Below are 15282 nucleotides of genomic sequence, written 5' to 3'. Positions count from 1 at the left end.
ATGCACTTTTGTTTTTGAGCTAATCCATTTTCCAATATTTCATTAGAAAACCAGTTAACTTTTAAGTACTTCAGGTGCTAATTTACAGCCTGTCAAAGACTTCAATACTAAGTGCTTTTTGAATAATCACCAAATACTGACAACCACTACAGTGTATAATCACCCAAAATGCTGCAAGAAGTATGACATACTCTTCACTCATATTTGCTCCTGGTTCCACTCTAGGCAGATGGGTAAACAGCTTAATTTTAAATGAAAATAAGAGGTAAAAATCTGTCTCCCTCTTCACTATTGTCTATATTATTCAATTTGAAGAGCAGCTTAATGATTTGTTGTACTTTTACATCCACAACACAAAAAGACCAATTCTGACTTCTTAACCCAAGAATTCACATACTTTCTCTCCCTTTGTTAGGAAAGGAAAAAAGCAACACCCGTAACACTGAACTATTCTACAAATACACACTCAGATTACTTATTCCTCTCATTATTTAGTCAAATCACATTCCCTCATCACATCGTGCATTCCAAGATCCCATCCTTCTCACTGTACATTCAGCCTCTCTCATATGCATAATATACCAACTGAGAAACTGAAAATGCAAAAGTAAGAAACACGAGCTAACCCAGTCTGAGACTGATGTTTGCAAAAACATTAAAAACCCATACAAGTCCAGCTTTGGCACAAAAAAAAAAAAGGCACATCTTAAGAAGTGAACTGTTACAGCTCGCCTTTTGAAAACGGGAAATAACCATCACCATAATAGAGGTTTGTTGTATGGCACTTGCAGAGGTTTCTGCAGAGAAATCCTTCTGGTTTGCAAATGAAAAAGCCAGGGATGAGCCTCATGCAGTCACAGGGGCTCTGCAGCAACACTATAAAGTTATTGAGGAGCTGGGTTCCAAGTTGTGGAGAAAAACCCATCTTTCATCACGGAAAGAAGAAAGCACAAATTATAGAAGCTACTTTGCTTTCATCCTTGTTGCTGTCTGGTCTCTTGCTATACTGGAGTAGCAGTTGCCTTTTTGATTACAGTTTAAGAAAGCTGTATCTGAGCACTAATGTCTCTGACTGTTTAAGATCATCAATTTTCTACTTTATCTCGATATATGAAATCCAATTACACGTGAAAAAAAGGGATACGTGGATACATCCTTCAACTTTTCTGTGAACACACATTATCCCCACCACTGACAGGTACAGACTCACTTCTGCATTCTTCCCTGTTCCCTGCAACTGCTCAATTGCCCTAAAAAGATTTAGCCAATTCAAATTAATTAAACGTGAAGTGTTAGTAGCCTCATTTTGTATGACAGAATTTGATAAATTAAAACACATTATTAGTTATGCATGAGGATCACTAATCCATGGCAGCTCAAAAACTGGTAGCCAAAATACATGGTTACTTCTAGACTTTCAGAGCTTGCCTGCCACTGTTCATATGTTTATATATTCATACTGTTAATATGTAAAGGTTTTGCAATAAATGTTATTCTTTATGATGAAATTCTCTCACACACATATGACATAAGCTAATAATGGAACAATTCAAACATTTCTCTACAGAACCTTATGAGGGTTTTCGAGTGTTTCCTCAAACCAAAAAAATATAAAAATATCCAATTTATTATCCTCTTTGAACAACAAACCCTAAGCAAACTAAAAGGTTGAAAATTTTATTGTATAATACTTCTACTGACTGTATAGGGAGCATAAGCATTTTTAATATAGGATTCTAGAAATCCTAAAATATGTTGAGTCAACTTAAGATATAAGTAACTTGCAAACAGCACTTAAAACTCTTGAAGAGTATTCTCCTTCAGGTATTTTTGAAGAGGGTAGTTTCGACACAGCACTGCTCTATTCATTCTCTCACCAGGGAACAAGGTTTTGCTCCTATTCTACTCCTAGCAAAACCACTTTTTATAGATCACTGTAGTTGTAAATTCTCAGAGGAAGAATACTTTTAATACAGTAAATTCAAAACTACTTTGAATAATTGGCCTTAGAAAGCTGGTGATGAATAGACAGATAAAAGCCATGTTAATGATTTTCTGTCAGTATTTTTAGAAAGCAAGGAATGACAATAAAACCCTCCCTCCAGTTTACTGAACAAGTTAACACAGCAGCAGAATGGAGGGGCAAATGCAGAAAACTGCATTGATCTTCTGCAAAAACACCTCTGGTAAGAAAGGTCCTGGCACATGGCAACTTTGGATCTAGAATTTTGTTTGTCAGCTATCTTCATTGGGCCTGTGGATTCTATTAAGACTCTGGTAGACAAATAAGCACTGCTGTGCTTGCTCAGGCTGTGTATAGTTACAAGGGGTTAAAACTATTAGAATTATATCCATACATTGCTGAAGCTTCAATAAACTGTTTGATAACATCCTTAATTCTTCTCCTGATGCATGAATACGTGCACAGAAATTTATTTTGTTTTATCACATCCAATAGTTTTGAAAAGTGATCTATCTTTGGTTTGACTGGAATCAGTTCTTACTTTACAGAGTATTAATCACTGTTCCACTATAATGGTCAAGGTCCTGCTGCCTTCTCTCAGAACAGAAGAAATGTAACATTGAAATATGACCCTTGGGCTTCTGTTCCTCCAATCCTTTATAATAAAGAAAGGCCAGGAATTTGCTATAGACTCTGTTGAGCTATAGGGTTTATCTCCCAAATGGAAAAGCTCCATACCTCATATGTGTCAACAAAAAGGAAGAAATATGAGAAGACTACTGGACAAATAGGAGCGACCTATAACTCATATCTGGCAGTGATGTATTGTATGGATTAATTGCTTGAAGAGCCAGATTTTCTTTTCACATTACAGTAAAAACAATCACAGTTGAACACAATAAATGGGGTAAATGTGCACATTTAATCGCCTTGACTCCTCAAAGCAACAAAGGCTTGGTTTGATGAGACAAGATTCAAAACTAGAGATCCAGGGCATGACAGAGATGGAGCCCAGTGCAAGCAAGATCCCAGTATATGAAAATCTGAGCGGAGGAGGCCTAGATTTTTTTCTGAGCAGGCCCTCAGAACTGTATTTCTGTGCTTAACACTGAGCATTTTAAAACATATTTAGAGTTTAGGCCTCTAATTTGAATAGGTATCAACTCAGGGCCTTCTTTCTTCACAAAAAACATTTAAGCAGGTGCTTAAACTCAAATTACTCATACATCTCTTTGAAATACTTCCCTGAATTCTGGCTTTGCTGCCATCCACAGCATATATGAAGCAGTGTGTTTCAAGAGAATCATGGCAATTAAATTGGAAGCTTAAGGCCTAAATTAACAAGCTATAAAACACAGTGTGGTAAAACACAATCAGGTGACACACTTACCTTTTCAGCATATTCAGACACTATTTGCTTGATCTCATCTGACTGGAGTCCAACAATCTGGCCAACTGTGCTTGCTGTCAGTTTGCCCTGCAATTGTGTCAAGAAAATGTTTGGAGTTTTGGAGCTGCCTGTACTTTTTACATGACAATTTCCACAAGCTCTAATTTTAACAGGAATTTACAAAATTTTTACACTGGGTAAAAATCTCTAATCACAAGAAAAGTCCAGGAAACATTCCACTCCATAAGGTCAACTATGCTGATGGAAATTTCTCGCTTAAAACCTTCTAGCAAATTTGAAATCAGATTTCAGAAACTTAACTTTGATTCTATTCTCTATATTGAATTTTAATTTGCAGTAATAAAACTCTAAGAATGCACCTTTCAAACTGCATGCCTGTATAAAAACAGTTTTCAAATAGAATTGAATTCCACAATGGATTTAAGTAGAAAGCATGCCAATCAACTTTGAGAGCAGACTAATTACTGCCTTTGCTTTTGTAACTTCAGCATAAACAGAAACAATTTTAACAACTGAATTTCTTCCTATTCCTCTCACCCAGAAATCAAAATAAAGGACTGACTACAAGTTCCATTATATCATTAAACACAATGAATTAAGACAACAGGATACATATCCACTATTACATATCCAGTATTTTCAGTGTCTTAGACTAACATTGTTGTTTATAACTATTTATCAGTGCTTTGAAAAGCACCTTGAAAGGCATAGAATTTTCCTCCACTCTCCCCAGTAAAACAATTCCTCCCCTGGATAACTTCACAAGATGAATACAGTAAGATCATACTGCATCTTGGGCAGCCGCACAGTGATGCCTTTCCTCTGAAATTCTCCTTATAGAAAGCATTTGAAAGAGGCACTATTTTACTGTTGTTGCCATTTCAGGGCAAACTCATCAGCCTCCTAAAAACTACTGTCTTCCTATTTCAACCATCTTTTATTGCACTCTCCTTATGAAAGTTTAAATGCAGGCATTCCAAGACTTCAGATCTGAATCAGAAGTCTGATTTTAGGAATAACTGCCACAATCAACCATAATTTAAACAAAGCTTTATCAGTTTTAAATGCTGCTTACCTCTTCTGTTGCCATTGCAGCCATTCCAGTCATCAGAGTTTTAATGCGAAGCTAGAGCAAAATAGGAAGATTTATACATAACAATTTAACTTCTATTATTTAGCTTTTTTTTGCCAGGGACAGGGACACATCTGTAAAATTAGTATCACACAACAAGTGTATTTTAATGAATGTAATAGGGCACTAAATCTATGGAAGTTAAAGAGGTGGTTAAAGTTACCTAATTTAAGGAAAGTCCCTTATAACAGTACACATTCCCTCAGATTATTCAGCTCTGCTGTCGGTCAAAACCCAACCTTTTAAAAATGCTCCAACTCCAAAACAAAAATTCAATTTTGGGGTATTAAACACCAACAAACATTTCTGTGCATCAATTTCAGATTCCATATTCTTCTGTGGGAAGCAACTTGCACTTCAACTAACCACGGAAATTTTCCTTCTTCCAGCGAACAAGTGGGCAGTGATAACTGCTGCCCTCCCCCCAAGTTAGTAACATCCATGCCTACTATGTCTGTGGCACACCTCTTCAGCAGCTTGAAGGTCATCTTCATCACATGGCTCAGCTTTTCCCGCTGCTGCAAGCCCTGCAGGCAGCGCTGTTTTTTTATCTTCAGCCTTTTAAAGAAAAAAAAAAAAACCAAAAATCCACTATCATATCTGGTTCCTGTTTTCTAAAGTGTTAAATAAGACATCAAGGAGAAAACTGGAATGTAGCTGTTCTGTTTTTATGAATGCATTTCAGCTACACTCCAAATCATGTCAGCTGAAACATAAGGCTCCCTGATTTCTCACAAGTATTCCAACTGTGTTTCTGGCTTCCTATGGACACATCTGGTGCAAAGATTCCTTATCTCATAGCTTTCTGAGAGCTACCAACCTCAGGAGAAAGCCAGCTATCCCAAAATAGCATGTCTGCTACACAGGAGAAGGTTGAACTTTTTTTTTACATAAATAATTTTTATAACTTAATATGGGTATAAATAAATATACAACATAAAGAGTGTAAAACTGCCCAGTTGAGTCACAAGAACTAATGACAGCTGGTGACAGACAGGCTCGATTTCTAGGTCAATACTGCACCACAAACATGGTTATTTCCTTGTCCACTTCTGCCTTACTGGAGACTCGATTCCCATAACAATCATGACGACCATCTAATATACCATATCCCAAAGTCAACTATATTTTTGAAGAAAGAAAATTAACTCAATAAACATGACTGCAGCCTGGTCGTTACTCTGAGGGGAAGACAGGCATGCCTAGATCGGGAAACAGCTCTATGTATAAAATTGAAATGTGAAATTTGTATGTGGAATATTGAGATGATGAAGGGCAACCTTAATATAGTCAAATGTATTCCTGAGTCCATGACATGCTTCATGCATTATTTTCATTATCTCTGTCTGTAATAAAAGCTTGTAGCCAAATTAATAGTAAATAGTAAAACTGCAGATACTCTGACAAGGACATTTTAAGATTCCATAACCATCAAAAGCAAGGATGCTACTTTTCCAGAAGCCCAATGATTTATTTATGGCATGGTATCGTGTGGTATCGTGTTTCTCTACCACATTAGATAACCTGTTTTGTAATAAATGTCTACAATATTTCTTACCAAGCTGAATGCGTCTTTAAAAAGAAAAATCCAAACCCATTAATGATCACATTATGGAACACTTAGTTAAAAGATGCTTATTAAGCAGACAGGATATGTCATTACCTCACAGTAAAAACGGAACTAAAACAAACACAACACCCAAACCCCCTTTCTTTTAAACATGGAATGCAGATTTTTAGTTCCAGTTAGCAGTTCTTAAGAGAGGGTAATAATGGAAGTTATAGCTGTTTATTCTGCTGTATTCTTCTAAGATCTAACAGTAACCAACACTCCAACAATGCAATTCTTGCCACTATTTGAGTATTTTAAGTTAGTATTTTTTTTTACCTGTTCTGTTTTTCCTGCTTGTCTGCTAAATCCGTATCTCCTAAAAGAACAATAGGAAACATGAAGGAAACAGATTGTTGTTTACAACTTTTACAAATATATTAAGTTTCTATCAGTTTTCAACATAAGATATGCACCAACAGCCAGATTCAGGTTAGTTTTTAGAATGTTTCAAGGTAACTAAATAAGCAAGTACTGAAGCATATTTACAGAATGATTTCAGCTCCATCTACTCTTTCCATCATGATTTGCAAATCTTGACTCTTCATAAAATGTTGTCATGTAAAGCTCATGAAAGGAAAAAGCAATGATGTCCTCTTTCCATTTGGAAGTTAATCCTGAGCTATTACACTACAGTCCATGTTACTGTTAAAAGGAAGGCACTCAAAATAGTGAGAACAACAAATATAAAAATCTATGGCTTTGAGGGAGAAGAAGCCACAGAAGATACAAAATGGAATTCAAATGTCATTTGCACTCGTTAAGTATTAAGAGTTCAGACAGGAGACAAGCTGCTCTTATCACTAAACTGTGAAAAGTGGAAATAGAAACCTCAAACAGAAGCTCTGTAACTTCATTTTCATGTGTTTGGAGAGCTCTCAGTAAACCAGAGGGATAATGGAAAAGTGAAAACCTTGGTAACTTGGACTCTGTATGGGAGTTTGCAAAAAGTAAGAAGACCAAACAATGATTCAGCCTCTTGATGCAACAAACACATTAGAATTACAAAAAGAAGCAATAGCAACTTCAGCTCCTTTTCCCCTCACTTTCTGAGGATTGCTTGCATTGCTCAGAGACAAAACTAATTGACAGACAATACATAGAAGGATCATGAATTTAAGCCACTTCTATAACACAAAGAACAACTATGTTAAAAAACCATACCCTACTAAGAGCACAAAGTCTGAACTTGGGCTCCCATTGTACAAAAAAATGGGTCACACATATAAGGACTGTCCAGTTCCCAGAGAATTTCCAGGATAAGTAAACAAAATATGAAACCAAACAGAAGTACCTTTCACATAGTTCATATCTGAAGTAGTTTGACAAGAACCCATCACAATCCAAATTTTATATGTAATGCTTATAATGCACACAATACAAACCCCAAGGAGAATTAAATGAAGCCTTTCACCTGCCGTATTCCAGAAGTGTAGCATGAACTTTTGACTCCTCATCCAGCAGCTCCTCAGCTCCCTTCTGACGTCTGTATTTTCTCTGAGGTTTGTAAACCTCCTGTAAAACAGTGAATGGATTCAGAGCTTGTAAAAGGCTTTTCTAAAATAAATGGTGACTTGTTATCTCAAGTGATACACACACTGTTTGCTTTCCAACTTAATACACTTACCCAAATGTACATCCCTCACTTTGTCTTTTTGGAATTACATTATAAAATCTTACTGAATTCATTTCTAAACAATTTGCTACAGGAATAAAACCTCTCCTGGTTTAAAACAAAAATATAAATGGATATTTAACAACACACAATTTCTCAACCATCTCTTCTGTCATGTTTGAAAGAAGAGTCAAAAATAACATACTCAACATCTATTAAGATTATTTGGCTAATGCTAGTGTCTAGAAATGTTACCTTCTTTGTGAGTTAATTCTATTTGTAAATTCTGATTAGATAAATAAGCATGATTATTTTTTACTCAATGGTCACAGCTTACAACAGACTTAAAGCAGATTTTATTGGAACAAAAATACCTGAAGGAGTTTGTCAGTAAAATGATTCAATCTAATGCTATCCAAGTGTGATCCAATATCTGGACAACAGCCCATCAAATAAAACAAGGATTCACAAGTGCTATTTTGTTCTGATAGAGTTGCTTCCAATTTAAAAAACAAAAGGAAGAATATTTTTTGCTTGTTCTGACTTTCTGTACAAGACAAACTATTATTTTCAACAAGCAGTTGCTGGCACCATAACATTGCTGAAATAGCTTTCAATCTTTTTCAAAGACAGGTAATCCCAAAGTGGAGATTTCAAACAAATGTAAATTGACACTATTCCTTGGTAAGTTTCTACTGAATTTGTCTGTTACTCTTTGCAATTTTTACTTCATTTCTAATCTTAATTTCTGTCACCTTTGCTTCCAGCTATTCAATCTTGCTACTTTTTTGACTGTCACGTGAAAAAGCTTTTTAGGACCAAGGATCTCCCACAGCCTCTCACATACAGAGAGGCAACATAAGTAACAAAAATAATTATAGCTCTTACAACGGCACTGTATTTTATACCTTTGCTATATAAAGTGTAAGCATCATATCACAAACATTAGCCTTGGCATCAGGTAATTGAGTAGTTGAACAAAACCACTGCAAGATAATCTCAACTGACTAGACAGTCACCTTTCAGCAGCAGTAGTTCTTATTCCAATAACCATTGCTGATATTTAATATTCTCTTTTCCAACCTTTAGGCCTGACCATGACCATAAATGTCAGCGTACTGACCCCTTGCAAAAAGAAGGGTAGGTCCTCAGACCAGAGTTGTAATAATGAATTCAGACAACAAATTATTCTTTCACACTTGCTGATCCTCTTTTAGGACAGTGAATTTCTCTTCCAGTTCCAATGCTTTAAAGGTGACCTACAAAAGTACCTTCATCTAATAGCAACTTTCTCCTTCTAGTTCCTGTGGATAGATAAGGAAGCTTCTGCACATTCTCCCTTGCAAATTAATTCTGTGTTCTGGGCTGTACTTATGCTTTGATGCCTTAAGAACTCTCATGAACTAATCTTTTGTTAAGAAGGTCAGGTACCAGCTGTAGAAGACAAGATCCTGACAGAGCTCATATATTTAAGGAAGAGATGTTTGTCTAATGATACCCTGAGCAATGATGAACAAATGTCAAAAACTTTACGTTCCGTGAAGATGCACTTAAAAACTAGATAACTGAGCCAGATGGAGAAGACAGAGTAATAGAACATAGAAAGTAAGCCTTGAAACCACTTCTGTTTCTCAGCAACCAAAGGGAACCCTTCATCATTGTTAATCAAATATCTTCTGTATATTTTTGAATGACACTGAAAATTCTAGGTACAGGTGTCCCATAAGAGCATTGTGATTACTTTGTTTCTGTCTCTTCTGTGACAAGGTCGATATCAGCCACTTGGATATAGACTCTTTAGTGCTATATAAAGACAGTGCAGGTAAAAAATGGACACACTTGAAAAATTATTCTGAAAATTGAAATAAGCCAAATGAATTTCAAGTGCTACTTGAATTTCAAGTGCTACTCACATTTGGAATTTGCTTTATCCCACAGGTTTGCATTCTTTCTCAATTTAAAAGGTTACAGAGGTGCATAAACAATGCAATGATACCTATGTACAAGGAGAGCTAACTTGTAAAACAGAAAACATCTCAGTGGAAAGACAACATATTTCTGGGTGGAGTAAAAGACTCATTGTAAGTCTGCTAATAATTAAAAAAAAACATAATCAAACCATGGAGAACAACACTTAAAGAGACTGTAACTGAAATTTTTAAAGCAAGAGCAATTATTCAAATAGATTAACAAAGGAATTTGCATTGGTCACCACCTGGAGACTTTCATAGCGACATTATTGAATAAACACATGCTGTAATTCAACCACATCCATGAGGCTCAGCAGCACTCAGCTCACTAGAACAGAAAAACAACCACCTCCAAAACCTGACAAAGGACTCAAATGGCTTGTCTGGTCCATTATACAACCTCTCACACAGCTCATTACACAGGCAGTGGACACCTCCACCAGTGGACATGAAGAGTTCAGATGCCTGTTAGAGCTACCTCAAATAGCACTGGCTTTCTCTGCAGAGTAGGGTTCTGCCATGTGTTGAAGAGCCCTGGAAATGTCTTAGTCAAATCAACCCAGACTTTTCACCTTTTCTCAAATGCTGGACTGGAATTTATCAAGACGGTCCAAAACAAAGGGTAGAGAACTGCAGGGAGTCAGGAATGGTGAAATGGATGATCCCAGGCAAACAGGGAAACTAGAAAGCAAGGACAGAAACTCCAAGGATAGGAACTCCAGTTGCTAGCTAGGCAACCGAATTTAGGTACGAGAGAGTGAGAGAGCCTAGACAGGTTACATGTCATTGTAGTATTCATGAACAAGCTTTCAAAAAATATAAACAAGCAGTTTATCCAAGAGTTAAAGATCTGCACCTGAAGAGGGAGGGAGAACACAGGTGATACCACCTTTCCCAACCAACATCTGCCACTTGACGAAAACATTTCTGAATTAGGGTGTGTACTTCCACTGCTAATTACAAGTAAAAAAGACAAGTGTTGAAATGCAGACATTTAAATTGAAGAGGTCATCTCTACTTTAATTAAAGATAAATAGTCCAACTGCTGATAGCTTCAAACTAATAGTCTACTGAGAGTTTAACAGCCTGTAAGTTACCTGGTGACTTTAGTTTGGTAGTGTGAAATTCCACACTCTTTGTGCAGGCAGTTGATATGATTTATCTACTCATACAGTGCACACCTAAAAGGTTTTCAATCTGATATATTGGCATTTGAGACCATGTTCTAAGAACAAAGCTCAACATGTAACTTAATTGGGATCTTCTCATGAGAAAACCCAGCACTGGCTGCATTAAACAGAATTAACTATCACCATTTCATTACTAAAGCCACTTGTTTCTTGATCATGAAAAAAGAAAAATCTAACATACTTACAAAGATATCAGTAACCGTTTTGATTGCCTTCTCTTTCCTTTGCATAAATTCATCATCCTGAAAGACATTAATGGAGGTAATGAAAAATACCAGGAATGGAGATTAAATCTCAACCATTCTAAGGATTCTGTGAAACTAAGTTGTCAAATAGTTTCTGAGTTGTCCAGTTATTTGGTGAAATGTTAGTGATTTCCTGTAACACAGAAAAGTACTTGCTTCTGTCATCAGATAGTGGGTAGGTCTTTAAAGCTGTACCCAGATCAGCAGGTCCTGCTCTCTGCTTATACAGGACCTGACACAAATGCCATTCCAGGACACTACTGGGATCTCCAGTCTTTACACTATAAAGAAATGAAGCTGGGATAGGCTTAATGTGGAAAAGAGAAAAGTATTCTCTACTGTTATTTTAGTTTCTAAGCATTAAAAATAATTAAAAAAACCCCAACAACAAAAAACTAAGCAAAAAACAAAAGTACAAACCCCCAAACAAAATCCAAACCATCCCCAGTTAATAAAATAGTCAATAGTAGGGCCATCTAGCTTTAATAACGTTACAAAACTTGGGTTCTAGGTGTTAAATATGGAATGAACAGAACTGATAATTCTGCACTACAGGCACATATCCAAGCTCATTCCACCCCTCCTCCTATACAAAGGAAACAAAAAAAAAAAGATAGCAAAAGCAACTCTGGTGCTGTGAAGTTGCACCTGAGCATTTGACACATCATAACAGAAACAGGAACTGGCTTCATCTCACCTCTGGCAGCCTGTGAGTTTTTTGAAACTGTGATATAGAGTAAGAACGGACATAGTCTCCCATTTCTTCCCTTGTTTCTATTGCACGTTTCACCAGCCACTGAAAAAAAAATTTATCAGTTGAAAGAAGAAGAGTAACAGCAGCAAACAACAAACTGCTGCATAATTAGTTTTAATACATGATAAAAGCTAAAAGCACATTTTAAGCACAGAAATAAGAACAAGTGATTTTTTTTATTTGTAAACATGGTAAACCAGGGACCTAATCCTAACAAAATGATTCAGCATTAGCTCTTTTATAAACTTCACATTTCTTCTTCTTCTTCTTCTGTGCATATGATTCTTTTATGAACTTTTCCTACTACAGATCACTGTTATAAAAAAACTACAGCTCCCCTGTGAAAAGACGTATCTTCAAGCCTATGAAGTGCTCATGAAGAACCACATGCCTGTGTAAGAAAAAAAGACTTCTGACATTTATAAGACCACACAAAAAGCCACAAAATATTGAAGTACATTTTAAACAATGTCGGAGCAGATAAATCCTGCTGGCTGTTGACAGCCTGTGCAGGAGGTCACATAAGAGATGAGATCAATCCTGGGATCCATGTTCGAACCAGCAACTGTTTCCTGTGCTATAACCATGAACCCCTGGAAAGCAAGGGGAAGATGATGACAATGAGAGATGAAAATGCAATCTATTAATTACAAAGAGCATCTCAACACAAGTTTGTATCCATAGTTTTGTCCGTGAACATCAGCACAATTTACTGGGAAGAAGAGCGACATTTCTGTCCTCCACTGGAATATTTGTTATGGCGGGTTTTTTTAATTATTTTTTAAAGTTCTGCTACAGTCTGTGGCAGTGAGCCAACTCAACCTAATTTCTTCCTGTTGGGAAGGATCCATCTACACTTTTCCTGTCAAGGCCACCAGACTAGTTTGCACAGTGCAAGAGGTATTGGGACACAATCCCAGGCAGAAGAGCAAGCGTTTTTATTAGTTGGGCACTGATTTGAGATTTACAGATAGCCAGTGAAATCCTGAATTTAACAGGACATTGAATGAAGTGTCATTATCAATACATAATTCCTACATGGTGTAGTCAGCATTTTGTAGCTCTTGCATGGTCTTTTTCAGAACAGAGTATGCTGGTGACATCAGCAAGGAAGGCCTGTCTTGGTTGAGAGTTTCACAGGAACCTGACAGAAAGCCACAACTTCTAAAAAAGATCCTCTACAGACAAAAAACCAAGTCAATCAAGAAAGACTTCTTCAAGTATGGGTCAGCTATACCACCTACTGGCCAGCTACTGAGAATCACTGCTCTCAGAGAAACCCAGAAGCAGATTTCCTCCCTGCTTAGAATTAATGTTTCTCCTTTCCTGAGGTAATATCCCAAATCAGGATTTTGGATAAAGCAGGTCAGAGAAAAGAATACCTTGTGCTATCGTTCTTACAGCAGGAGTAATATTTTTCCTGTGAAAGAAGCCTGGTATTTAATAAATGTAACCACTCCTTGTCATCAAGTGACCAGGGAAAAAAATTCACCTGGATTGGATTTTTGTTTTTTTGGTAGGAAATAAGAATTCAGAAGTAAAAAGTCTTATTAACAAAGATACAAACTTTCCACCTTAGACAGCATGAGAACAGCTTGAAAGCTGTGTAACAGTAGCACACACCACAGAATGTTTTGTGGGGAGTGCAGTTAAGTGTGGTTTCCCTCAGAAGACTCCCACTAGAAGATAACAAGACAAAGCACCAGGAAGTTTTCCCCACTTCTTACAAACTGAAACTTAGATTCCATTCATGCTAAATTCCTACACAGGCAGGAGGTAGTGAGATATTTAATAGAAAAAAAGCTTGCTTAACAGTCTTCATTTTCCCTATGTATCAAAGATACGTTTCTGAGTGCAGATGAAAGGAAAATCAAAAAATGATAACAACATGCCAAGGATTCTCAAAATACCACATGTAACTGGAACACATCAAGTGTTAGCTTAAACCTTAATAAACTTGAGAACTATGCATATGCACATGCTCAGCTAGCGGTGCTTGTCAGAGCAATGTATTTTTCCACCCATACAGTTTTTAAGTGATAAGAATTAAGAATGTATTATGGTTAAAGAAACAACCCCAGCTGCCTTCAGCCTTATTCACATTTGGTTCAGTGACTGTCTTCGTAACTTACAGTCTGTGCTTAAGCTTATGGAGTAAGCAGGTGTACCACAAAAGGCAGAATCTGACTCCATTTCAAAGAATTTAGAGAATTTGATTTGTGTTCTTAAATGTGGATCAAATGATAATTAAGGATTCTATCATCCATAATGTCACTCCATTCTTTAAAAACATTAAATTACTTCTCTGTGACTATTCATTCCAAAGTTAAATAAAGAGCCAAACAATAATGAAAAGCTTTGCAAGTTTTATGGCCTTTTTCAGCAAACTATCGATACACCATAAAATTATTATTACCTGTATAACAGGAAATATATGAATGAAATCCAGTCCCTGGATCTGATGTGGCTCCAAACGATGAGGACACTTCATTTTTGGTAACACTGACACAATTTTTTCAGTTAAGGCACTATTATAAAACAATAACAAAAACACAGATAAGTTCTTCTTTTGTAAATTACAAATTATTTTTGCAAACACAGTTAAGTTCCCTCTAGTGGCTTCCACTGTACACAGTTTTTGTATTTATAGTATTACACACAAAACTTTTAGATCTGCATGTCTGCTCAGATGAAATACCCATGTAAGATACATCTACAAACACCTTTGCATATTCTAGTATATGCCCACATGAGGAGACACTAGCTTTGAGAACAGTTATAAGTAAGAGACATGCACTCAAAAAGTACAGAATCAAATGTAAGGACTTAAAAACTGTTTGGTAGAACTCCAAAAACATACCTTGATGCTAGTCCTGAAACTGTATGGTTTCAAATATATATTGCACTTAAAAGCTCAGTACACAGTATACTTCACACAGTTTTCAAGTGAGTAAAACTGAATTTGCTGGCACCCGTCTCATTCTAGAGCTCAGGTAGGAGCTGGTAAAATGAAAGGATCACCCTACCATGAGGGATTCATCTACAGAAACTTCATCTTGTTTCCACCAAATCCCTTATTTTAGGGCAAGGAATTTTTTTGCTGTCAATGATGCCAAGTACATTTTTAAAGTAGGTGTCAGCACCGAGGATGAAAACTTTACAAGAAAACCAAAGCTATTTCCCCATGAAGGAGAAAAACTAACTGGTGCAGTACTGACCTCACTGATATTTAGTATGGCCCAAATGCACAACTGACATTCTGGAAGAACAAAAGGGGAGCAAGAGCTATGACACCAAAGCCTGGGAAGAGAGCCTGAAACCTATTAAAGGAAGTGGAGCACAATCAAAGCAAATGCAATTAAAACAAGAGTTTTATCCAACAGATGCAAGATC

At 36.6% G+C, this 15282-nt stretch overlaps 2 protein-coding genes across 2 annotated transcripts in view; one reads left to right on the top strand and one right to left on the bottom strand.

The window, feature by feature from the left end:
* The window catches only part of MARCO (macrophage receptor with collagenous structure), a 923899-nt gene that overhangs the window by 460919 nt on the left and 447698 nt on the right, over positions 1-15282 (top strand). The window lies entirely within an intron of this gene.
* Positions 1-15282, bottom strand: part of CCDC93 (coiled-coil domain containing 93) — a 39753-nt gene that overhangs the window by 19935 nt on the left and 4536 nt on the right. Inside the window, exons 4-11 of the mRNA XM_050340478.1 lie at positions 14306-14417; positions 11833-11931; positions 11076-11132; positions 7530-7630; positions 6395-6434; positions 4972-5064; positions 4450-4500; positions 3354-3440 (exon numbers count right to left, since the gene is read on the bottom strand). Coding sequence (XP_050196435.1) covers positions 3354-3440; positions 4450-4500; positions 4972-5064; positions 6395-6434; positions 7530-7630; positions 11076-11132; positions 11833-11931; positions 14306-14417 — 640 coding nt within the window. The remainder of the gene's footprint in view (positions 1-3353; positions 3441-4449; positions 4501-4971; positions 5065-6394; positions 6435-7529; positions 7631-11075; positions 11133-11832; positions 11932-14305; positions 14418-15282) is intronic.

The sequence above is a fragment of the Myiozetetes cayanensis genome, unplaced genomic scaffold (genome assembly GCF_022539395.1).
Source record: "Myiozetetes cayanensis isolate MyiCay16 unplaced genomic scaffold, myiCay2020 scf9, whole genome shotgun sequence".
Lineage (NCBI taxonomy): Eukaryota > Metazoa > Chordata > Aves > Passeriformes > Tyrannidae > Myiozetetes > Myiozetetes cayanensis.
Note: the sequence above shows the minus strand (reverse complement) of the source record. Positions and strands in the feature narration are given on the sequence as shown.